Source organism: Fukomys damarensis, unplaced genomic scaffold, assembly GCF_012274545.1.
Source record: "Fukomys damarensis isolate Sample0158 unplaced genomic scaffold, DMR_v1.0_HiC HiC_scaffold_12, whole genome shotgun sequence".
Taxonomy (NCBI): Eukaryota; Metazoa; Chordata; class Mammalia; order Rodentia; family Bathyergidae; genus Fukomys; species Fukomys damarensis.
The window spans coordinates 10,751,723-10,777,578 of record NW_022900924.1 but is presented as its reverse complement, the minus strand read 5'-3'; the positions used below and the strand labels follow the sequence as shown (position 1 = coordinate 10,777,578).

The 25,856-nt window shown below is 46.6% G+C and overlaps 1 protein-coding gene across 1 annotated transcript; it reads left to right on the top strand.

Moving 5' to 3' along the window:
- The first annotated feature begins 9,343 nt into the window (after nt 1-9,343).
- Hspb8 (heat shock protein family B (small) member 8) lies at nt 9,344-23,237 on the top strand. Its single transcript, XM_010604080.3, has 3 exons — nt 9,344-10,255; nt 16,508-16,571; nt 22,227-23,237. The coding sequence occupies exons 1-3, from the start codon at nt 9,889-9,891 to the stop codon at nt 22,384-22,386; spliced, it is 591 nt and encodes a 196-aa protein (XP_010602382.1). The 5' UTR covers nt 9,344-9,888; the 3' UTR covers nt 22,387-23,237.
- The last annotated feature ends 2,619 nt before the right edge of the window (nt 23,238-25,856 follow it).

Genomic DNA, 25,856 nt, shown 5'->3' with positions numbered 1-25,856 from the left:
CACACACACACACACACACACACAGTTTATCTTTCTCCTTCAGTGTCCCTTCCCTCAAACTTTTATCTAGATTAAGATATCTTAACCTAAGGCACTCCATAATCTCTCATACTAGAGTTTTATAGAGTCTGTAAGTCATCTGAAATTCCAAGCAAAGTTTTCTGAATGAAAACATCAGCATTTCAGTACAGAGGAATCCATACTTCCTACCAGTTTTCCAAAGGAATTTAATTTCAAGAAATCTTTAGCATGCTCTTGCAAAATCTATCTTCACTATCTCTGGACACGGCTGTTTTCATTGCATTCCCCAAACCATTCTTCTTTCATCCATGGTAGTAAAATCCTTCAGTCTTTAACTAAGTTTAGAGCTACCCAGGATAAGACTTCACTTCCCAGGCTCCTGTAGAGCAGGCTCTCCCCATGTGACTAATTTTAGCCAATGAGATGTAGGTAGAAGTTTTACGAGGTAACTTCCAGAAATTTCTAAAGAACATTTGCCCTGTGCTCTTTCTTCTTCCTTCTTTTGGCTGTCTAAAAGGTAGATGTGATGGCAGGAACTTGAAGGCTAACCTGGCTCATGTGGTGGGACTGGAAATGGAGCTCCTTGTGGGGCGGGGCATTATTATCCCAGCAATGGGCAGAGTGCCTCTGAACTTCCCCACGTAGGAAGAAATAAACTTTACTTCTGTTTCAGCTACTATTGTTTTGATGGTCTGTTGTGCACAGATAAGGCTGATTCGAATTCATATTCAGAGTGAGGCTAAAACAGCTGCCCAAAGCAGAGCACATATTCATATCATATCATATTCATAGCTCCATCTCTGTATATCCTCCCCCTCCACGCACAGACCCTGAGAACCTTCTTAAACTGAACCCTCCCATGAGCTGCCACCAGAACTAAAAACAAACCATTTCCAAAGCAGTCACCTGACATCACAGTCCAAAACTGGTCAAACCAGCTCCTGATCTAACCTCAGAGTTATCTGGGAGAGGGGCATTCAACACTGCAGATGTTCCAAATGTCTCCCAAAGAACTCAGAGCCACACTCCCTATATAAGGTGTGATTTAAATAGACAGTGAATGCTTAATTTTTTAAAAAAATTATCACAATCAAAGACACATTGGCATGAATATCCCGTAAAATACTTGCCCCTTTTCACTTCAAACACACATACCCCATTTTTCTTGCTATTTTCTGAGGCAGTTCTGGAAGTCTTGTTTCATGAGCCGTCTTTACAAGAAATGACAAAAAATACAGTGAATGTTGCTGCCAGTGCCAAACAATGCAAAGGTAGGCTAATAAAAACATTATGATGTTGGATCTGACACCATATAAAAATAAACACGATAGGAAAATGTCTTGAATCAATTCAGGACTTTGAGGACAACTAAAGAAGTTCTTGAACGGGGACTTCCAGAACTGCTTCAGAAAATTACAAGAGCAGTGTCATAAGTATGTTCAAAGTAAAGAGGAGTATTTTGAGAACACTGTGTCTTTTGCTGTAATAAACTTTAAAAGTTTTTTAAAATATTCACTATAATTTTTATTTGTGCCTCATAAGGGGCTTATAATCATATTCTCATAACATCCCAAGCTGAAAGAAATATGTATAGCTTTCCCTGCCGGGCTTCTGGCAGACCAGGCGGTACAGTGCTTTGTCCCTCAGGACAACATTAGCATGAGTCAGGCATGGTGGCACACGCCTGTAATCCCAGCACCTGGGAGGCTGAGGCAGGAGGATCGCTATGAGTTCGAGACCAGCCTGGGCTACACAGTGAGTTCCAGGTCAGACTCAACTACATAGTGAGACCCTGTCTCAAAAAAAAAAAGAAGAACATTAGCATGGAGAATGGTCTTTTAAGTACAACAGTGCCAACAGTCACAGAGAGACCCAAGTAGAAAGTCTATCCATCAGAATCGGTAGGTTATTCTGCAGTAACAAATAAGATCAAGTTTTTCTTCCCTTGAACGATCAAAGATTTATTTCTCATTCATGAGCACTGTGGGTCTGCAGGGACAGACTAGGTACCTGTGATAGTAATGACTGTGATGTTGAGGGTAGCAGCACAAAAGGAAAGAGAAATCACACGAGCCTTGCCTAGATGAGGCCAAGCATCTCCCTTCACAATTAAATAATGTGAACTATCCGAGACAGACATAATTTCTCCTTACAACTCAATGGCCACAACTACTGACCCAGCTCTTTAAACCACACTGCATCCTGAAGTCTATTGCCACCTATTCAGTGTCCAGAGAGTGGAAGAAAGAGAACCCAGAAATGCTTAGGAAACAACACTAACGCCAAGCACACTTCACAGATTTTATTGAACCCTTACTATGCGCTGGGCTCCATCCCATGTACTAGTGACACAGCCAGGAACAATCAGAATGAAATCCCTGCTCTCCACCCTTGTGCAGCATTCATGCTAATGGAGTGGCAGACAAGGCACAAAGAATCAGAGATGAAAAATACGACCAGCTAGTGACAAATGCTATGAAGAAAATTAAACTAGCTACGAGAGACCATGACTTCAGACTAAGCGGTTAGAGATTTCTCTAAGGCGGTGAAATCTAAATAGAGACACAAATGAATTAAGAGCCCAGCCACATGGAGACCTGGGGGTGAGGGTGGTTTCTATGCAGTGGGAGCAGCAGGAGAAAATACCTCTAACAGGACCATGCTTGACTCTTCTGTTTGAGGGACACAAAAAAAGCCCTGGTGACCGAAACACTATGAGTCAGGGGAAGACAAAGCAGCCAGAGGCCTTTATTTGCTTCATTAAATTTTTCTGTATCTGAAATCATTTTAATTGCGTATTTTATCTATTTACTGAGACGCACAAAACCAGGGACTGTGGCTTCAGACGTTGCTTCGTCTCTCCCCTCTAGGCTAATGCTTTTCGCACACAATCACTGAATAAACATGCAGTGAAGGAAGGAAGGAATCAACGAACAGACTGGTCTCCCACTCCCTGCATCTGCTGCTCTTCGGATGTGCATTGAGTAGCACGACCGTCCACCCACTTGCCTGGGTCTAAGAGCCAAGCAACACCCGTGAGGTAGACGTCTCCTCTCCTTTCTTCCAGTCACCCACTCGTCATGCGGGTAGTCAGTTCTTATCACTGTGACCAAACACCTGAGAAAAATATCGTAAAGCCAGGAAGGTTTATTTTAGTTCATAGTTTCAGAGGTCTCAGTCCATGGTCAGCTGGCTCCAATGCCTTTAGATCTGTAGCGAGGCAGAAATAGCCCAGTGGAAGGGCACGGTAGAGAAAAGCTGCCCACTTCAGGGCATCCAGGAAGCAGTGAGAGAAAGAGAAAGATCTGGGGAAGAAGGGGCCAGGACCAGATATAACACTCCCACAATGCACTCCCTTCAACTAGGTTCCACCTTGTTTCCATCACCTCCCAGTGGTGGCATCGAAGCATGTTCTCATCCACGGATTAATCTTTGAGGAAATGAGAGCCTTCCTCATCTCATCACTTCCCCCAAAAGCCCATGAGTGCAATTAAGCTTTGAGTGCATGAGCTTGGGGGCGGGGGACTATTTCAGATCCGAACCATAATGCTTGGTCTGCTGCTTTTTCTCTCCTCAGCCAACAACTTAGTCACCCAGGAGTACAAGCCCCCAAGATACAATCTCTTTCCCAGACCTCAGTTCTCATTGCCTCCTTCTCCTTCTCCAAACAGTTCAGTGTTTCCTCAGTGTGCTCAGGACAAATCCTAACTCTTAAATGGAATGAACAAGGCCCTCTGTGACCTAGCTGAAACTTATCCCTCTGACCACTTGCCCTGCACAATCCACAATGACGAACATTCTGTGAGACAGATGCTGTAACAGGCAGCTTTCCATCACTGCAATAAAAGACCCAAGATGAACAAGGATCCAGAGAGGCTAACTCACTTCCTCAGGGCAGCACAGAGGAGAGAGTTTAAACACAGATCTGTTCAATTTCCTACCTACCACATCTTACCTCCCTTTATAAGCAGCAAGTACCAACACCAGCACTTCCTGAAAACTCGAATTAGTTGAGATATTAGTTCCCCCAGATGGATGCAGATCTTAGGAGCCCTGAAAACAAAGGGACTCCTCAGTCTCTGCTCAGGATCAAGGAACAGTGGGCATCCATCTTCTTGGGTGGGGGCGGGGAGCAGAGCAAATGGATCCCTGACTCCCTTCCTCTAGTGTGCATCAACAGAGGGCTACCACGGAGCCTGCCAGGTCCCTGCCCCGGCTCAGAACATCTTCCCTGTTAGCTGCAAGTAAAGATCCCTTCCCAGTTCAGCTCAGTAGGCCTCCAGGCCCCCGAAAGTTAATGTGTCTTTTGCATCATTTGCTTTCCTAAGAAGATCTGGAAGGGAGGGAGAAGCTCTCAGGGAAAGAAGCCCAGGGAGCAAATGGGGGAAAGAGATGGCCCAGCCTCCTTCTTGGAGTTCGAGAGCCAGTGCTCTGGCCAGGCACATGGTGGGGGCAGGGGACAAGACCTCCCCACACAGCTCCAAGTGCAGGCTTTGGAGCCAGGCTGTGCAGAGCCGACTGTGTGTTTAATCTTCTCAATGGAACAGTGAGGTTAACAAGAGTACAACGGCCTCAAAGACGAAGAAAACTAAGTGGCGGGGGGTGACTCATATAAGGCATTCAGAAGGGCTTGGCGCATGATTTTGTGTTTGTCAAGAGCACAAAAGCTGGAGCCAGATTGCTCTGCGGATCAGTAGCTATGTGACCTAGGACAAGTTGTTTAATCGCTCTGTGCTTCCATAGTGCTCTTTGTGAGTAGGAGTTAAAAACACCTATTTTAGAGCAATTTAGGTGAGAATTGAATACATTGATATGTGTGTGTATGTGCATATATATATATATTACTTAATATTGTTACAGAATATTAAATAAGGTTTTGTTATTAGTGGTACTATTATTATTATCATTATTATTGGAGGTGATCAGGAGAAATAATCTTGGAGAAAATGATAGGAGGAAGTTGGAGCTCAATAAATAAGTATTGCTTATTTGAGATTATGAAGGCATGGACTTATTTAGGAAAGTGATATGTGAGTTGTTGTTTGTTCTCTCATTTTTATAAGAGTGTATGGCAGAGAAAAGAGAACTGGGCTTAAAATTAAGACAGCCTCAGATTCACAATCCGCAAGGTGGTGACCATGAGTAAGTCACTTCATGCCTTGAGACTCGGTTTCTTCTCCCATGCAGTGGGAATGATAGTAGTGCAAACTTCTCTGGGACAACTGCGAAGGTAAAACACGCGCCTTCTCAGAAAGCTTCCAGTGCCTTCTACTTCAGATGTTTCAGTCAACTTCTCAGAGTCATTCCTGGGTGTCCAGGGTCCCACAGTGGGGGGCTGGATGATCCACACCACAGGCTGTTGATGGGTTGTCGCCTTCTCTACCAAAGTCTGCCGGCCCCCGCAACACACCAGACACCCGGGGGTGCCTGTGAGCAAAGGTCTAGCCCTCAAGGGTGCAGAGCCCATCAGTGGCATCCTAGGGGTCTGAGGAAAGGAGGAAGAAAAGACCGGAGCACAGGTCTCCCTGGACCTGAAGCCTCCGTGCATGTGGGAGAATCCCAGGCTCCACCTGCTTCTCCAACCACAGCCCCACACCCCAGAAACTGTACATGACGCCTGCGGAAAAAAGACCCCAGAAAACCATGCCTCACTCTCACAGAGACCCTCACTCCATCTGGGATGGAGATACAGGTTGCCAAAGGAGCCCAGGGAGAGGGTCTCATGACTAGAATTCCCCTAGGAGAAGAAAGGAATTTCCTTTTTTTTTTTTTTCTATATTAGAAAGAAAAAGTACAGAAGCTTTGCAGCTGATAAGCCCATGTCTTTGTCCTGATGCTACCTGTGTGACTTCAGGTGACTGAATCTGCCCGCTGGGCCCCAGTTTCAAAAATGTAGGGTGATGTCACCCACTTCCTGGGCTGTTTTGAGGGTTAACTGTGGTATTTCCCATGTGAAAGCTTTAAGAAAATGCCAGCCAAGAAAGCAAGCCCTTGCTCTGGTTTCTGGGCTCTAACACCTCTTGTACCCTATCACGTACACTCCTCTCTCTCTCTCTCTCTCTCTCTCTCCCCCCCCCGGGGTCTCATCTTCCCTGGGAGAACCAAGTTTGTTTTTCTCCCTGGCCCCTTATTTTCACCCAGTTGGGTTCACTGGTTTCACCAGCAGGGTTTACTGATCACTTTCCACACGTGTTAGCTGACTCCTCACCAGGTGGCTGGGTCAGCAGGACTAGCAACTGCCTGCCTTCTCTACCAGTTTCCCAAAATGGAAAGCTGGTCTGACCTAGAAATGCAGCAAGAGCCCCAAGGGGAATGGGACACAATCAGTGAGGGGAAACTGCTGGGCCAGTCCTGGGCAGTATCTGGATATTACTGTGTGTCAATATCCCACTGGCTGTGTGGCCTGGGGCAGGTGAATTTACCTCTCTGACCCATAAAGATATGATGAGGTTGTGAATAAAACTGTTAAGCACAGCCTGTACACAGTCAGTGCTTCATAACTGTGAGCCGTGACTGATTTCAGAGGAAGTATAGCAGGGTCAAGGGCCAAACTGCTTAGGTTCAAATCCTAGCTCTGCCATTTAAACACGTATGTATACATAGGCAAGCCATATAAACTCTCTATGCCTCAGTTTCTTCAACTGTAAAATGGAGGTAACAAAAGTCTCTTCCTCACAAGATTTTGAGGAGGAATAGATGGTGAAGAATAAATTCAAAGTGCTTAGGCTTAAACAAGTCGGCACCTGGCAAGGGCCCCATAACGCCAAGGATCACTTTTTGTTTCCCTCCTGCACATCCTTCATCCTCTCCCCTCGGCCTTGAGAAGGTGGAGGAGGCCATCAAGGCTTCCTCACCTTTCTGGCCCCCTGATCCAGGTGGAAAGGTCTCCTGAGAGTTTCAGGGTGGAGTTGTGGAAGGAAGGTGTGGGGCGGTGGGGGATGCTTTCCAGAGCACGCTCCGCAGCAGGCTCCCAGTAGATCCTCACAGTCCATTCGCCCTGAAACACACACTCACCGCTCAGACCCACACACATGCTCGCTCCGGACCAGGCCACCCACACGGGAACCTCCCCAAACCACTCCTTGTCCCAGGCAGGGCCGGGTTTCTCCTGAGACTCATGCAGTGATTCTCCTAACTGGCGTCAAGCTCTCAGCCTGCTGCCCTGCCCCGTTGTAATTACAGAGAGAGCTGCGGATTCTGTGCCCAGCCATGACGTAAGCCTGAAGCTTCTAGATAGATGAGCTCACCCCACCTCACCCCGCAGCCCAGGCCCTCGGAACCTGTCACATGGAGGGGACTCTTGGAGCTCTGGAGGAGCTTTGGGCTCTGGAGGAGCGGGAGGTCAGGGTCTCCCCAGTCAGCTCAGGCCAGATCTGGGCTCCAGAAGCACCAGTGCTCCCACTTGGGCCCTGCCACCCACACCTATGTGTGAGGGCCAGGGCTCTGCACTTGTTTCCCAGCCTGTAATAAAGGTATCGCTGAGACGTTCAATGCCCTGTCTGCAAAGGCTCGCAGAAGTGGCCGACCCACGGGAGATGAGACTTGAACATGGTGGTTGTTGTTCTCTGTATTATTATTTTTAGCAGCCTCCCTCACCTCATGAAGGCACTGCTTCATATCACAGCAATTTCTAAACTTATGACTCACGAGATTCCGCAACACCTCCATCCCACTCCCACCACTTGAAGCTGACAGAGCTGAGACCCTGAGGCCCCCCGAGGCAAAGTAGTGTGCTCATGGCTCCCCACTTGCTGCAGACAGAGAGAAGATCAAACCCCAAGCCCAAGCCTCTCGGCCAAAGGAATATTTGTGAATTCATTTCTTGGAAGTACTGAGGATTAAAGCCAGGATCTTTTCAATGAGCTAGTTCCCCAGCCGTTTTCTAATTCTTTATTTTGAGACAGGGTCTCATTAACCTACTAAGTTGTCCAGAGTAGGCTCAAACTTAGGATCCTGCCTTATTCTCCTACAGTGCTGGGATTACAAGTATGCACCACCAAGCCTAGTTGAAAATTCATTCTTCTAGTGGCATAAAGGAGTAGGGGAATCTAGAAAATCTGTCCTGTCTGGGTTATGAGTTTCCAAACCAACAGCCTGGTTGGGTAGAGTCCATCTGATGATTACCATTATTAGCAGTCGTAATAAAAATAGAAGCTATCATTCCCTACACTTCCAATGGCATTTTCTTCGACTGTAAAATGGAGTAGTAGTTGGTAAACCTTGCCTTACTGAGTCATCAGGGCAGATTAAAGGAGTTAATATTCATAAAGTGCTTATACCAGGGCTCAGCCTAGCTCAGTCTTTATGTAGCTGATAACTTTAGGTTGAAAATATAAAAACACCGATTCCTCGTTCAGTGCCACTTGAGTTTGGTTTCATGTACCCTGAAGACACACCCACGAGGAAGCTACTCTCATATCCATGTCACAGGTGGGAAAGCAGACAGCCCAGAGATGCCTGGGAATAATGTTACAGCTGACCGAGATTCTTGGCTTGACCAGACTTTGGTCAGGCTCCTGAACCTTTCTGGAGGTCCATCTGTGCATTTTCTTATAAAATCCAGTTTTCACAAGAACCCTGTTAAGTCCGTGTCGGGACAACCTCCACCCCTACACATCTGCTCACCCTCCATATCTCATCAGCTTCTTCAGCCTCCACCAACCCCCAGGCCAACTCTGATAACCCTGGTGTCTCCAGCAAGAATCCTGCTAGGTCAGTTTAACCAGAATCCCCTTCACCCTCCCATCCCAAGCCCTAGGTTTCCATCCACTTACCCCATCCTGCTCTCCGGCTCCAAATGCCCACCATACCCATGCTGCACTAGGACTTGATCCCAATATTTCCCCCCACTGCAAAATCTGCGCTGCAATCACTATCTCTATCACTATAGCTCTGTCCAGTAGCCTCCCTTCCCTCGCTGTGCTTTAACCAGGGTCATCTAGATAGCAAACTTCCTTTGTCTCTCACTCTCAGATGACTCTAAACTGAAATTATAAAAGCTCCCGGCTCTGCTCCTAACCAGGTTGTGAGTGAGGATTCGAACCTCAACTCAGGTTGTCTGCCTCTAAGTTCACCCGGGTTCTGTCTCTGCCATCCCCTTCTGCGGGTCTCCAGGGGGAGGCAGGATGGAACATGCTCTGGGGAAGGTATTTCCAGAGGGTGACCTGAGCCCTCACTCAGCCAGGCAAGGGTTATTAATAGCCCGGAGCTTTAGTGCCCTGCTTGGGGAGGAGGCTTGGAGAGGAGAGCGAAGGCGGAGCTTCGCCGAGGCTGGGGGAGGAGAGTGTCCGGAGAGGCTGGCTGAACTTGAATGCCTTGACTTTGGCCCCTCCCAGGCCCCTCTGGGAGCCCAGCTGTTCCCTCAGCGGATTCTCTGGGGCTGGTTCATCACCTTGGAATACTCCTGTGACAGGAGGCGCTAGCAAAACCCGCCTCCAGCCCCCAGCAGCAAATAAATAGAAGGCTCCCCGCCCAGAAGCCGGGAGAAGTTTCTAGGTGAGTGTCTCTGAGGTTTATTAGGCTCCTGGCTCCACTCTCCACTCGACCTCCGCAGTTCTGGCTGGGAGCCTGGGCAGCCAGGGAGGACGGTGGCTTGCTGCTCTCTGCTGAGGCCGTACAGAGAGGGGCCCTGTTGAATTCTGTGGAAACAGCTGGGGTTCACCTTTGGGGGCCCAGACCCTAGCCTGGTGAGCACGGCTATTCTTGGCAGTGAATGGTTCTGCTTCTCCCTGACGGAAGATCAGCATTTCTCTGAAGCTGAAACATAAGTTCTGAAAGCCATCCCACCTACCTCGCTTTCTTGTGTGACCTTGGGTAGGTGGCTTCCTCTTCTGAGCCTCTGTTCTCCCTGTGAGCTCAGCATTTACCATGGCTGATGGTCAGATGCCTTTCTCCTGCCACTACCCAAGCCGGCTGCGCCGAGACCCCTTCCGGGACTCACCGCTCTCCTCCCGCCTGCTGGATGACGGCTTTGGCATGGACCCCTTCCCGGACGACTTGACCGCCTCTTGGCCTGACTGGGCTCTGCCTCGTCTCCCCTCTGCCTGGCCGGGGACCCTGAGGTCCGGTATGGTGCCCCGGGGACCCACTGCCCCAGCCAGGTTTGGGGTTCCTGCCGAGGGCAGGAGCCCCCCACCCTTCCCCGGAGAGCCCTGGAAAGTGTGTGTCAATGTGCATAGCTTCAAGCCGGAGGAGCTGATGGTGAAGACCAAGGATGGCTACGTGGAGGTGTCTGGTGAGTGAGAGAGCCTCTGGGGAGGGGGGTGCAGGCCTCGGCCCTGTGAATGGCCCAGAGAAAGCCCTGAGAGGGGAGCCGTGTGACTCCGTGACACAGGTGACTTCAGGGCTCAGGAATGCAGCCCACAAAGTTATCTTTATGGAAAAGCTCTCCTGTCCCAGGCCTCAGGAGGAGTCAGAACCTGAGCCAGATGCTGGGGCCTCAGGGTGCTGTATCAACCCCAGGAAGGAAGGAAGACAGAAACCAGACTGGGTATTTTGACAGAGACAATTGAACATATAAAGAGTAAGTTAAGCAGAAGCAGAAGGAAAAATGCAAAGAAGAAATGGGCTTTATAACATTTTTGCATCGCAGCACAGGGCCTAGAAGGACAGGTATAATGCTGAGCGATGATAATATTAATAACCAGAGAGAGTTTCAAGCAAGTCACCTCCCCTTGCCCCAGAAAAGCAAACGGAGGCTTAATAGCAATGATAATGGCACAGCGATACAATCGATAACCTCAGCTGAGTGTTTACCAAGTAACATCTCAATTAATACAACCAGAGGAGATGGGTTCTGCTTGTCTCTTCCTTTTACCCATGGGGAAATTGAGACCCAGAGAGGTTAAAGTAACTCACTCAAAGTTAACAAGGGGTCAAACCCACTGCCTGGAGGTTGGGAGGCCCAAACAGAGTTGACAATTGGTTGTGAGCTATCATTCTTACATTCCTTTTCCAAAACGATCCTCTTTCCAGCCCTGAGTAGCGTGGGTTTCTGATCCATTTTGCAGCTGAAGCGGCTGAGGCTCGGGAGGGCCTTGTCCAAGGTCGGGCCATGAGTCAGCAGCCGGAAGAGACCAGAGTGAGGCCTGTGCATGGTGCTAGGGCCCTGGCTTCCACACACTGGGGGAAGGCAAGGTGATAGAGACGGGAAGCTCAGGCCCTGTTACGTGGAGGGGACCAAAGCTTTGTTTCGCTTCCCTCCCAATTAACTCTCCAGTAAAAAGCCTGTGTTCCTGGCGGAGGACTGTCAGCCAGAAAATCAATAAAAGCCATTGCAAACATGAGCCAGGACAAGCCCTGGCTGGCAGGCAATGTTCAGGGGGCGTCTCAAAGTCGCTGGTGGCAGAATTATAAACATCAGAGGACCCACGTAGCTTCGGGTGTGGTGGGCCCAGGAGACACAGGGGGCACGTGCGGATGGGGGAGAGGAGGGCTGAGTTGGCTGGGGAACCAGGCAAGAGTCCCAGAGGCAGCAGCTCAGGCATCAACCAGCAGGATGTGCAGAAGACTCAACTTTGGGTAGCTATTTCCTTATCTGGAAATCAGTGTTCAAACGATCACAGTATTATACAGGCGATGCCCTTAACGTGTGCACAAACATGGTGCTGTAACCCCAGGAAGCAGGATTGTCATTACTGTTGTAAAAGCAGTGTTGTGATAACAACAGTGTAGCACACATGGGAAGGTTCCCAATATATAATAATGACAGGTGTTCTTTGGAACCTGGGTTCAAATCCCAGCAGTGCTGTCCATTAGCTGGACAGCCATGGACGGGAAAGTCTTTTCACCATGCTGAGCCTCAGTTTCCCCTACGACAGAATAGAGACCCTAAAAATACCTGTTCTCCAAGGCTGTAGAGAAGATTCAGTCTAGGCAGACAATATATGATAATGCAGTCAGAGTGGCTATGAAGCAGAGAGAGTAAGCGTGCCGGCCTGACACTCTGTACGCAGGGTGACTATTATCACCATGTGTCCTGTCCTTGCTTACTCAGAGTTGTTTCATCGCACGGCCCCCAAGTCTTCCACACCCACTGACCTCTATCTTCCACACGTAAGGCCTGGCAGCCTTACTCATTTTATTTGAGGGCTTTGGACACATGTTGGTGCCTCAACTTCCGCATCTGTGAAATGGAGTTTTAATAAGACCACGATGAAGTCTCTTACAGAAGCAATTGGTGACTTCACCTAGAGCACATTCAAGAGCCTTCTTAAAAGAGGTTTTAAAAACAGGAACGGTAACAGGGGCTCCATGTGAAGGCAATTTCCAAGGGATGTTGGAAGACAGATTGTCTCCCATGCTGCACCACGCTTTGATAACTCTGTTCTTCCACAAGCATTTTGTGGGGGGCCCTGTGCTAAATACCCACCAACACTGGCTTCCTGGGTCTTCACAGGCATGTTCTAGGAACATGGGTGGTCACCGCTCATTTCACAGATAAGGAAAAGGAGGCCCAGAGAAAGTCATTCACCTGGGACTGTCCATTTCTCAGTGACTGAGATTCAAAGGCAAGCCGGCCTGGACAGTTCTGGGTTAGGATGGATCGATGTTACCTCTGACTGTGTGGCCCAGGCCAAATTCCACCACCTCTAGGGCCTGAGCTTGTCTGTTGGTCTTACAAAGAGGTGGACTATGCCAGTATTTGCTGAACAACGCCTCTATACGGTGTTGTTAGATGTCTGAGTAATGGAGGAAGAGAAGTTTTAGAAGATGCCAGGTGAAACAGAATCATGAACAGATTCTTTCCTCCTGTCGAGACTTTCATTTGTTTATAAATCTCTGAAGGGCAGACTTACCTGAATACCTATGAATGTCTTGTTCCCGGGAGATGTTTGGAAAATGATGAACTAGATGATTGCCCCCATGTCTCACATTTCCTCACCTTTACTCTGAAGCTGCCAGCCACGAAATGTTCTCTTCGTGGGCCACTGGGCCAGGTTCTGGCTAAGGAAGGGACTGGAAAGCCCTAAGATCTTTTTCCACCCTTTCTCCTTAATCCCTCAGCCTCCATCTTCCCTGGAAACAGAGCCTTCCTTCTTTAGCCGGGCCAATCCCATTTGCCAGTCTTCTGCCAGCTTCTGACACCTACATTTCTCCAAGCCATGTAGGGGAAATGGCAGCTGCAAGGAATCGCTTCTTTCCCCAGACTTCAGGTGACACTTTCTTTGCAAATCGTACTTATTACTTTTCCCTGCCTACGAAAAGAAAATATTTTTATGGTATAAAATGAACACTGGAAAGCAAAATTAGAAATTAAGAATCACTCATAATCTAAAAACTGCCCAAACAATCAAAGTATGTAAATAATGTGCAGATGAACTTCAGGATAATCTGCCTCTCTTTTAACAAGATTATCACCCTCCCCAGATATGCCTACGGCAATCTCAGAGCCCTTCCTACTTAGATAAATTTCCTTTCTAAACTCCAAACCCCAATTTTAAAGCACGGACAGTGATGTTTGGCTTTTCAGGTTCAAGTCTTTCCCTAAGCATCAAAGAAAACTGCAAGGGCCACCTTCACACAGCCCCTTTTACCACTCACACAGTGATTCTGTGACTCTCTTTCAGTTGTCCTTTACAGCAATCCAGTAAGACATCTCCCTTATTTTAGAGAAGAATAAACTGAGGCTCAAAGAAGAGGCGAAATGTGCTAGGAAATGTCAGAGCAGGGATTCGAATCCAAACCCAAGGGTTCTGGAAACATCTGGTTCTGAATCTATGCTCCAGCACTCCCAAGTGATAAGATTCAAGCTTAAAGCTCACATCGCTTAAATCACATTACTTAAGCTCTCTGAACTTCAGTTTCCCCATTCACAAAATGATAATAACAAAAGTACCTGTTTCCTAAGGTGGTGAAAAGTAAAGGAATCACTCAGATAAGGTGCTTAGAACAGTGGCTGACACAAAATCACCTCTATACCAATGTTTCTTGGCTCAGGATCACATTATGTCCCCACAAACCCATCATAAACTGAAAATATTGTAAGTCAAGATACCTTTAATACACCTGACTAGCTGAACATCATAGCTGTGCTTAATCTGCTTTAAACATGCTTAGAACATTACACTGGCCAACAATTGGGCAAAATCACGGGACAGAAAATCTATTTTATAGTGAAGTGTTGAATATCTCATGTAGTTTATTGAACACTACTGAAAGTGAAAAAGGGCATCATTGCAAAATTGAGAAATACTAAGTTGAATCACTGTTAATGTCTGTATAAATTTGCTATTATTATTCTTACCATTGTAATCATCATCATCATCACGATCGTGATTCTCAGGGCACCAGACATGCAGAAGGATTCCAGGATACAAAAAGGCTGAGTCAGAGGTACTGGCCTGTCCCCAGGGAAGCAGGCCTTTAGGGGCCCAGGCTTTGGGGAGGGACCAGGGAACAGACAGTGCTTTCTGGCGACAGGCCCATGATAAAGCTGAGAAGTTGGTTGTCACAGAGTTGGCAGGATACGTTAAGCTCTTGGGGTAACAGCAGATTAACAGAATAGCACGCCCTGGTCACCAGACACTTTAGTTTAAAAAGGAATTCCCATAAAATGGAAACAAAGCCTTTGTAAATAGGGAAGGTTGAAGTGAGTGAAGAGAGGGCAGGGGGATGGGAAAAAAATGAGAATCAAGATCTATCGTGTAAAGGTACGAGATCCCAGTGATACATGTAACTGTATTGTTTGTTTTCAATGTACCAATAAACTTAATGGGAGAAAAAAGAAATTCCCACAAATGGACCCCTTCTCCCCTGCTAATGGGAGAATAAATCAGTAGTCTTTCCTAAAGGGCACTTTAGCACTATAGACTAAGCCTTAGACACCCTGAAGCTTAGAATTAACCCTCCAGAAGTCATTAGGCCTAGTATGAGAATCTATTCAGTTCCATGAAGTTCTTCCCTATGTTGGAAATCTCTTCAGTGCCTCAAAATAATCGGCTAAGTGAACTATTATATATTTCTACAGCTGGATACTGCACAGTGCTTAAAATCATGTCGTCAAAAGTAGTTAGTAATATGGAAAAATGCTTACTATATATTAGCAAGAGAAGAAAATGGGTTTTGAGCACAATTACATAGAACGATCCCATTTGATAAATAGGTGATATGTATCTTCGCTGTATAACATTTATGCATTTCTAAGAAACAGAAAAATTCTGGAGCATGTAAAAAATCATTTTTACTCTTTTTTTTCTATGGCTTCCTCAGGGTGGTACTGATTCTTTCCTTATCTTCTATATTTTCTAAATACATATATATTATCTTATAATCAAAAAGTTATTAAAGGAATATTACTCTTCCTAAAATAATTTGTAACGCAATCACCAATAACTTCTCAGTTTTAAAAAAATCTTGCATATAGACAAGGTTATTTATAATCCATGGGTTATTTGTAACCCACAAGGTTATTTATAATCTGGACTCTGCAGCCCCTCAGAAGGTCCCCAGTGTGTAAATGGGACTCTTGGGCTCTGGAATGTGGCCTCCCAAATGAAGATTTAAAAGAGATTGGAGCTGAGGGGCTCCACCATCTCCATGCGCTAATCCTGTTTGTTTAAAGAGAAACTGGAGACACCCGGGGCGGGGGTGGGGGCGGAATCTGAGTTTGCTATGTCGCAAAATAAAAATTAGTCTGGGCTCAACGCTTCCTGTAATTTCATCTTTTTCCTCCCAGAAGGGGTTAGCATGGCCCTTCCCTGCTACCCTGTAGGGGTGGGGTGATGGAATTTCACATCTGTGCTTTTGTGGCCTCCCTCTCTAAGGGAGCGTCTCTTGGGAGAGGATGGCTGTGTTTAGCAGATTGAAGCATTATTTCTGGACTGTTGGTTCACTACTAGGTACAGATAATATGGCTGAAAAAGCTAATCAGTAGTTGGCACGGACAGAAATCTGAGGACAGGGACATGAGGTCCCAGGACCTGACTCAGAAAGAGCTGATTCGAAGGTGGGAGCAGCCACAAGGGGCTGGATGACCTTGGTTGGACCCATCATGAGTCCTAACAGCAAAAAGGAGGAGGAAAAAGAAGTTCATCCTTAGAGTGAGGAGAGGGCTCTGTGCATGCAAAAGAAGCCTTTGCTATGTGGTTTTACTCTGCTTCTTTCTTCTAGCCCATCAGGGCTGTTAGCCCCAGGTTCTGCTGGCAGATTAGAGAAGAGTTAGGTGAGAAATGAGGAAGGTAGGATACACCACGTGGCCCAGCGCCTGTGATTTCCTAAAACCAATGTTTAATTGTCAAAAAACTCTGGTCAAAGCCTCATTTCCTGTCCATTGTCTTAATTCATCCTCACAAACAGCCTGGGAGGTGGGTTCAACTGTATCCATGTGGGAGTGCAATGGGGTCGCTGTGACTCAGACCCTGAGGTCTCTAGACCATAAGGAAGTCACACAGGAGGCAGGGCCAGAGGCAGGATTTGAAGCTCAGCCCCAGTCCTGAACCACCTCTAGGCCCCAGATGCTGACATGTCATGCTCCTCTTTCTTCCAGGCAAACACGAAGAGAAGCAGCAAGAAGGAGGCATTGTTTCCAAGAACTTCACAAAGAAAATCCAGTAAGTGACCTTACAGTGTGGATGTGAGGGTGGGGGTGAGCGGGGGATACCTGAGACCCAAATCTGGGATCTTTCTGTCTTGGGAGATACCTCCTGGAGGAAAGAACTGAACCCTCATCCCTAAAGGGGAGAAGGTGTCACAGCAAACCTGCAGGAGGGTCCCAGAAGCAGCAGTGCATGGGTGCTGCACCTCATCTGCCCAGTGCCCTGTGAGGTGGAACCAGCCCCATCGAAAAATAAGAGGGGCAAAGTGACTCATCTACAATGACACTGAGAGTTGGGGCACTCACCACCCCTGTGGCCTGGCTGAGGCAAGATGCATCACCCTCAAAAGAGACCCTCGCCTCATACCTCAAATGCCTTGGGAGGATCTTTGGAAGGTTGCTATGTGCTACCGTGGCCAGGAGACTGACATCTTCCCCAGAGCATCACACAAACCAAGCTGCCCTTTGTCCCAGTATCTCGACTTACTACCCAGTCACGGGGGTTTGGAGGCTGAGAGACACTGGGACAGAGGAGAAGTCAGTTTTGCTGAGAGGACAGAGCCTTAAGAGTCTCAGGTCAAAGAACAACCAGAAGACAAGCAGGCTGGCCAAGGCATCTCTCCTGTGGAGAGAAGAACTCATAGCAGGGATGACAGCTCCCCTCGTGGGGCAGTGGCTAGGTGCCATCTCTCTAATCAACATCACTCTGCCATGTGTGTTTCTGGCACTAAGGTCCTTTCACAGTCATCACCGCGTTTGGCTTCTGCAGCAAAGATGCCTATCAGGGAAAAGAGACCTTGTTCTCCCTGTATTAGGATGAAGCTAAGTCTCTCACAGGGAAAGGACATACTCAAGACCTTTATAATAAGAATGTAGCAGAGCCCCGTACAGATCCCTGACCTCTGAGTTCCACGCTCAGGTCTTGAGCAAGGAGTGCTCTTGCCTCATCTGCAAAAGGGAATGCTGATCCAGCCTCGCAGATTTACCAGCTGAGCTCCCCCGTGCACAGTGGGCCCTCCGAGTGGCAGCTTGACATTCTTCTTCTTGTTATTGGACCTAAACTCTCCACCGGCCCTGACAAAGCTGTGCTGGGTTGGAGAGATTGCACCAGCTGAGTTCTGGGGCTTCTTTCAGCTTTAGGCTTCTGCACTCCTGTCTCTCCCCACGCCTGCCCATTTCCGACCCTCACAGTTCTTGGAAGCCTGCAGACACCTCTGATAAGAAAAATGCCAAAGCCTTTTTTCTTCTCGGTCGCTGGCTGGCCTGCCATCCCGTGACCCTCACCTTTTCTTGGCACAGTCACCAGATCAAACAATGTTGATGGCAAAGGGAAAAGGGAAAGGGAGGGTGCTGCTGTGCCTTTCCAGAGACTCCAACAAGGACTCAGGACAGAATGACAAACAGGGCCTATCTGTGACAGGGACTGAGCAGGAAAGAAGCCAGGCAATTAATCATTTTTAAAAATGGCCATTTTCACTGATTTCCCCAGCTCTGAGGCCTTGGAGGAGTCAGCTCCCTGGGAATCCCCTGGCCAGATACAAATGCTTATCGTTGGCCCATGTCGTGCTGCTGCTACTCAGCTGGTGGTGGGCTCCTTGTTAAAATTCCTTCTAACAGTTGCCCTGAGTACTCCCCTCAGTGCACCCGATCTACGTGACCCTAGCCTCCCTGACACTGTCCTCGGGCCCATGCACACTTCCCCACATTGCAACAACGAAAGGGTCCCAGGGTTGTTCTCCATCACTGTGACAGGTGTCCGTCCCTTCTGATTGGCCAGTGCCCAGCAGTAGCAATTGTTAAATATTTCAAATCTCAGCCCTGGGCATAGGCATAGGAGGTCCTGGCTTATGATAAAGTAAGTGAGCAACTTGCTTGACTGCACTGAGCTCTGTTCCTGCATCCTCTCACTGGTGGAGTCATAGAGAGAAGTGGCAGGGTGTGGACAAAGCTTTTAGTGTGGGGGGCAGACTCCATGCTTGGTCTATGGGAACTAATATTAAAAGAGCCCACAAGGCTGGAATCATAGGAAAACGGCTGGGACTCCTGGGAGCTCCTGACTCTGGCCACACTGGAGACATCAAGGGGCTGGGCTGGAGTCTGTGACAACCCTGAGCCAATCTCAAGGGACCTCCCTGCCTCTTCCAGGAAAAATGTCAGTCCTTAGAGGACAGAGGGGCTCCTTCAGCTAGCCTGGGATCCTTAGAGAGTTCCACCAAGGCGGGAGGCTGCAGCTGTTTGCCTTAGGCTGAGAAATTCATCCAGAGGCTCTAGTTTGATTGCATGAAGGGGAGAGGAGAGGTCTTGGATTTCGACTTTCAGGCGGGTGGGGGGCAGGAACTGAAGCTGAGCTCTTTTCTATGAGGAAGTTGGAGCAGAGAGCAAACAGGAAGCAAGAAGTCATTAGTGAAGGATGCTTGGAGCCAAGGCAAACTTTATTCTCCTTGCTCCATACCTTCTTAGGTATCTGTTCTGGCATTCCCTGACACTTACGATGTACCGAGAGCCATGTTAGGAGGTTTGCAGATTGAATTTTATTTCATCTTTGAAATAATCTTATTTTGTGGCTGAAGACACTGAATCCCAGAGGACATTCATCCAGTATAAACAGCAGATCTAGAATATTATATAGCCTTAAAAAAGTAGAAGAAAATCCTGGCACCACAGGGATGGAGCTGAGGAATGATGATATTACACTAGAAGAAATAAACAAGACAGGGAAAGAGAAATGTTGCATGCTCTCGCTTTTATGGGGGATATAAAATATGCAAACTCATAGAGGGAATGATTAAGATGATATGTGCCAGGGGCTGTGAAAGAAGGGGAAATAGGTCCAAGAGTTATAAACGTTTGTTTCTTTTTTAATACTGGAGATCGAACTCGGGAACCTTGTGCTTGTGAAGCAGGCAGTGGAACCACTGGGCGAAATCCCCGGCCCAAAAAGTTATAAACTTTCAGTGAGACGAGGGTTTAATATACAGCACAGTGACCTTAGTCAGCAGTGCTGGATTACACATGTGAAGTTTTCTAAAAGGCTGCATTGGAAATTGAATCTTCACAACACACACACAAAATCACTATTTCAAGGTGACAGATAGGACAACTGGCTCTATTTCACAATGCATACCTGTATCAAAACATAGAGTTATACTCCATATATGTGTGCATATAATTTTATGTGCCAAATATATCTCAGGAAAACAGTTTTCAAAAAAAAGAACAGATAGAGACTTTAAAAATAGCACACTATGTTAAAGACTAAGGAATTTCTCATTTGGTTAGGGGGACTGAATTACAGTCATCTGCAATACAATCATTCACGTGCCATCCTTACTATTTTTTGTCTCATATACTTAGATCAACTCACTTTTGATAAAGTTAAATTCTCATCATTAAAATGTTCACTGAAGAAGGCATTCGTGAAATAAATCCAATGAAGGCAAAATGTGTTTAAATCCTAACTAGATAATATTGTGTGCCTGAGGGGCTAAGCATTAGATCGACCAGCTCCTTGTCAAAAAGGGAAAGTTAGTGACAGAGCCTAAAGGGATCCAAAGCTTACTGACACTTAGCTGAGCCCCACTCTGAGATGAAAGTGGAAAGGTTAAAGGGGTCTTGAAGAAGAGTAACTTTCCTATGATGTGGGTTCAACACACAGAACACCTGGGTGCCTGAATGAGTCTCAGGGCCTCAGTTTCTCCATATGTAAAATGAGAGCACTGTCCTGGACAAACGGGCAGACCCTCTTAGGCTCTGACATTTTGTGGTTCAATGACATTGGGGCTTGTGTTAAAATATATTCACAGCCATCAAGATGCCAACAAGTGGGACTGAGGACGGCAAAGTAATATTCACGCCACTCTCAGAAAGATACGATTATTACATGATTTTTCCTACAAGGATATAGGTTCAGAAGGAACAAATCATCAGGCCAAATCCTGACAGTCAGGAAGAGCCCAAATCTGAATGCAAATCTGCCTGCAAAGCCCAGGCTGTGCCATGTTGGGTGAGGTGCCTGTTGTTGGGGTGGCAGACAAATGGTCAGAGTCAGCCCATCCCCGGGAGTGTGAGGGTGGTTCATACTTTCCTTTTGTCTCTGCTTTAAAACCTTGGTTTAGCAATTGTCCAGCTTTCCTCTCTTTTTCACCCCACCCACCCACCACCAGCAGCGATATGCTTGTTGATCTCTGGGGTTCCAATTCGGAAGGCGTCTTTGGATGGATGTAGGGCTTGGGAGTTCAGGTTGCTGTTTCCAGCAAACAGCTACTTAGCCCTTCCAGGAAAGGCCCTGCCATGGTCAGGAATAGGTCCCTACTTGTGTTTTGGTTCATTCATCAAGACCCTTGCATTTATAACAGGCAGATCTGGCCTGGACCAGTGGAAAGGTCTATGATGATTCACCCTCCTGCCCTCCCCACTAAATAGTCCTTTCTCCAAAGATTTGAGCCAGTAGAGCCAGTAGGGCATCGTGGTTTGCTACTCCACATTTGGAACCCAGGGTTCCAGTTCCAATTCCCATAATGCCCTCTGTCATACACCAGATGTATGACCTTGGGCAATCAGTTCCCCTCTCTGGGCCTCAGTTTCCTCCTCTATAAATTGGGGATGGTAACAGAACCTGCCTTGTGCGATTACTGTTCACAACTAAACGAGATGAAATGATTCAGTTAAAGTATGTGACACAGAGTGTTGAAACGGTCATGGTTCTCATTATTTTTTATTAATCGTGGCACCCCAGTGAGACCATTAACGTGTCCGCACCATTTCAAGTTTGTTGAAGAAATCGTATCTGAGGTAGTTTCAGTTACGTTTCAAAACTCATCAAAATAATAAAAAACAAGCTCTTATCATAGCTATTATCAGATCTGAGTTCAGAGGTTCCATTTTTAATGCTTCCTCATTCATTCACCTTGTCTTTTGGTTTACCCCAAGTCCCCATTTAGTTGTGTGTAGGATGGGCATACTAATTCACACCTTTTAATCATACTAAACGCTCAAGAAGCCTCAACCACATGATGCCTATCACTGAGTTTTGGGAGCAAAACGATTACAACCTTGATTATTGATCAAAACGTAGCCCAAGCCAAGTCTCATTCTTAGCGTCATGGACCATGCTGCTGTCTGAACCTGTCCACGTGGCCAGCCTGACCATTTTATCTGCCAGCCTGCCTGCTGCACCACGAATGCATTTTGTAGTAAAGCACTCTCCCCTGGGCACATGACAAATGAAAATGTGTTCCCTACTCTAATATTTCCTGGTGCTTTCTACAGGAATAGGGTAGTCATCGTTTTGCCAGTTTATCCCACTCTGCTAGGGTGGAAACCTCAACACAGAACCAAATGCATGGGCTGACAGCCCATTTTTAAGTTAAGAACTACCTCCAACTAGCATTTTACCAGTGGCAAAGCGTGTTCAGACTCTGACTCTTTCTGGATCTTCAAATACTGTACAAGTTCAATATTATTATCTCTCTGTTGCAGAAGAGAAAACAAGATCAGAGCAGTTGAGTGACCTTCCCAAGGTCACACAGCTCCAAAGAGGTAGAACCACGGTTCAAACACTGAGCACGATTTGCCCAAAGCCTAACCTCTTATTCAAAATATTTTCCCTCAAATGAAGAAAAGTATTTAAGCCATATTTAAAATGATGAATAAAATCTTGTGTTTTTTCTAGGCTTCCTGCAGATGTGGATCCTGTAACGGTGTTCGCCTCACTTTCCCCAGAGGGGCTGCTGATCATCGAAGCTCCTCAGGTGCCACCTTATGCACCATTTGGAGAGAGCGGTTTCAACAATGAGCTTCCCCAGGACAGCCAGGAAGTCACCTGTACCTGAGACCCCGGCCTGGGTCCATCCTCATTCCCTCCCCAACCCCAGGGCTTCTCTGACTCCAGGGTACCTTACTTTAGCTGAACTCAGATTTAGTGCAACTAAAATGTTGGGGAATAGGGGGAAGGGAGAATGACCACAGATTTCCTGGCTACCATAGCAGTAGATTTCTCCACAGGATGACGCAATAGGTAAACCATGATTGTTGCGTTAAAGCCAAAGTACTGGTTTTTCTTTCTTTATCTTTTCTATCTTGATGAAAACATTGCACATTCTATAGTTGCGAAACAAAGAAACGGGGACTTAACATTTCACGTTGCATCTTACCTTGCAAGTAGTGCGAGGGTCACTTTTCTCTGGGGACCTCCCCATTACCCTGCTCTGGGCTTGCCGTTCTCATGACTGCCTCATGGTTCCATCAGTGGAGCCCTTGGCTCAGCCCACTGTGTTTCGACCCCGCTGGCTCACAAAGGGGAATAGACAGGTCTTATATTCCCAGATGGGATTTGTCCACCAACCATATCAAATTAAACAGTGCCTTCTGCCCTCTGCCCCAATGTTTACAGCATGTTCCCACGGTTCTCAAACTGGCACTCCCCAAAGACTCTAGAAGCCCCTCAGTTAATTCCCTGGCTGAGGTCCCCGCCATCTCGTGTCCCCTACGTCCCAGCTGGGATTTTTACAGAGGGGGCTGTTTCTAGTCAGCCCTGCCAGGAACCAAGCAAGGGCCAGGTAGTCTGGCAGATAAGCTGGTGGTATTGTGTATATGGGTATGGGACATTTGTGTCATTGTTGTTTGAGTTTTGCTGTTGTTTTGGGGAAAACAGTAAATAATAATAGTAATAATAAAGGAGCTGATGTTCTTAGCCTTGGGTCCTTCTTTTGATGAGAAACTAGATTCGGTATCACCTAGATACATGTACTAGATAGGAGTGCAGTGGCTTCAAGGAATCATGCCTAATGACTGATGGCTTAAATGCGATAATTAGCTATTATCTCATTTCATAAGAAATTCAGAGGTAAGTTGTTGCAGAGGTAAGTGGCTTCTTCAGCTGTTGTACCACCAAGAACTGAGAACATTTCCATTCTTTTCCTCCACCACTTCTGAGAAGTCACAGTGTATCCTCATGTTGAAAGATGGCTGCAGCAGCTCCATGCAGCTCAACCTCATATGAGACTGTATGGGAAGAGAAGGCAGACATAAATAGGCCTTCTCATCTGTCTTCTTGTTTTATCAGTCACAAAAATATTTTCCAGAAGCTACAAGTAGATGTCTTCTTTTATCTCATTGGTGCAAGTAGATGTCTTCCATTACTTCATTGGTCCAAACTGGGTGGTGCGTCTGCTCTGAGACCAGTCCTTGGCCAAAGGAAATGGGGTGGTCATGATGGGCTGAGACTTACAATGATTCATCTTCTGAGAATTTAAAAAAAGTGGACAATTCCTGTTCTTGCATCGCTTTGTAAAGAAAAAAAAAATCACTCTTTTGTAAATAGATGAGCTTTTTGCAATGTTTCCCCTTGCTGTAGTACTTGGTGTACTTATATTCAAATCGGCACATTGGTAATTTTAAAAAATCTTTTTGTCTATCTTTTTAACCCTTGCCTTCTGAACAACCTCATACAGCCCATTGACATAATGCTGGCTGTCACGGCATTCTACTTTTATCTGATTTTCTTTCCTTTAAATTCAGCTTCTCAGTGATATTTAAAATTCAGCTTCCCAGTGATATTTAAAATCTTGTGAAAATGTTAATTTTTTACACAGACCCTGCTATAAAACCTGTAAATTAGGGTCAAAAGGTAGGAGCAACAAAATTCTGCCATATTGTAAATTTCCAGTGTAGGCTTTTTTTTTTTCATTACTAGCACTGAAAAAACTACTATTGCATGGTTATGTTACACTTCAGTTTTTAAAGTTTTAAAGGCTTGAGGCATACCTCACTGTTCTGCACACTGGTAATTTAACAATGCCCCTAAATACTCCTTTTCTCCTGCACGTGATGCAGCCCAACAAAGTTTTTATTTTGAAATAAATATAACTGTCCTGTCCATAAAAAAATTTTTTTTAATTGCCACCTGGATAACACCAGATTCTGTTATGCAAAAGAAAGGGGCACAGGGGCTATGACGGCAGACTACCTGAAAGGACTACCATAGATTTCGTTGCTGCTAGAAGCACAGAAGCCTTGGCAGAGAGTGGGAGGGAACAGCACTGCTGAAACAGTGCATGAGTTAGAATTCTTTCTGTGCTGAGTACCAGGAGCCCCAACTCCAACTGATCTAAGTGAACAGATGTATATATTGGTACACAGAGCGGAAAGGTCCATGATAAGGGCTTCTTTCAGGTACATCTGGACTCGGGGCTCCCATGGCATCACTAGGACTCAGTTTCTCTCCACCTGACACGGCAGATGTTGTCTCCCCACCTCCCCTGCTCCCAGCCTTCCCTGTCCCCATGTCCTCTTATCCTAGCCATAAAGTAACTGCAGTCACTACAGCCCCATCATTTTCCCACATTCTTGTCCTGGTGGAGAAAATCCTCTCTTCTCATATCTTCCGCCACATGCCCAAGAGCTATTCTGATTGGACCAGCTTGGGTCATATGACCATTCCCAACCTAAGCAAGACTCGAGACCTCAGCGTTTTGACTGGCCAGGCCGATCACATGTCCCATGCTTGGACCCAATCCCATATAATTGCCATGACAGCTAAAAAGTAGACATTAACTTTATAGTGAAGATGAAGAAGCTGAGAGAGAAGTGACTTGGGTAAGCCACCATGGCGACAGCAAAACTCAAACCTGTATGTTTGCTTTCGGAAACATTAATAAAGAGCTGCTGGACTGGGATTTCCCAACCACTGCTCCCCCTCCCCAAAGGTGGTAAGATCTATGAATACTTCCTGGGCATCTACTCTGCTCAGGGCTGTGCCAGATATTAGTAATATAGTACACAGCCACACCTCTGTTCAGAGTCTGGTAATAGATGCAGAAAATAAAAGAATGCCTGACCCTCTCATTCAGTGCTGAGTATTTCATGTGAATTAATACAGTCCCAGGAGGAAAGTCCAACTCTTATCACTTCTTTACAGATAAGGAAACCGAGGCACGGAAGGTCTGAGTGCACTACCCCAAATCCCACACCTGGTGAACAGCAAACCCGGGCTGCCTGACTTCAGGGCTTTCACTCTCAGCCATTACTCTCTTCTGCATTTCTCCCAACAGAACAAAATGCAAGCATGCCCTAAATGAGTTCGGGTATTATTGTAAGCTGGGGCTCACCAGAGAGAATTAATCATGTCAGGGTTGGGGATTAGGAGATTGAGCATGATTGTAAGACTTGAGCAAAAACAGGGACGGAGGTAGAAAGTCCCTCACAAGCGTAAGAAAATGCATGAACCAAGGAAAAGGTATGTTCCTTGTAAAACCTTTTAATGGGTGTAGACTGTTCAGAGGATGGAGTCCAATCTTCTTTG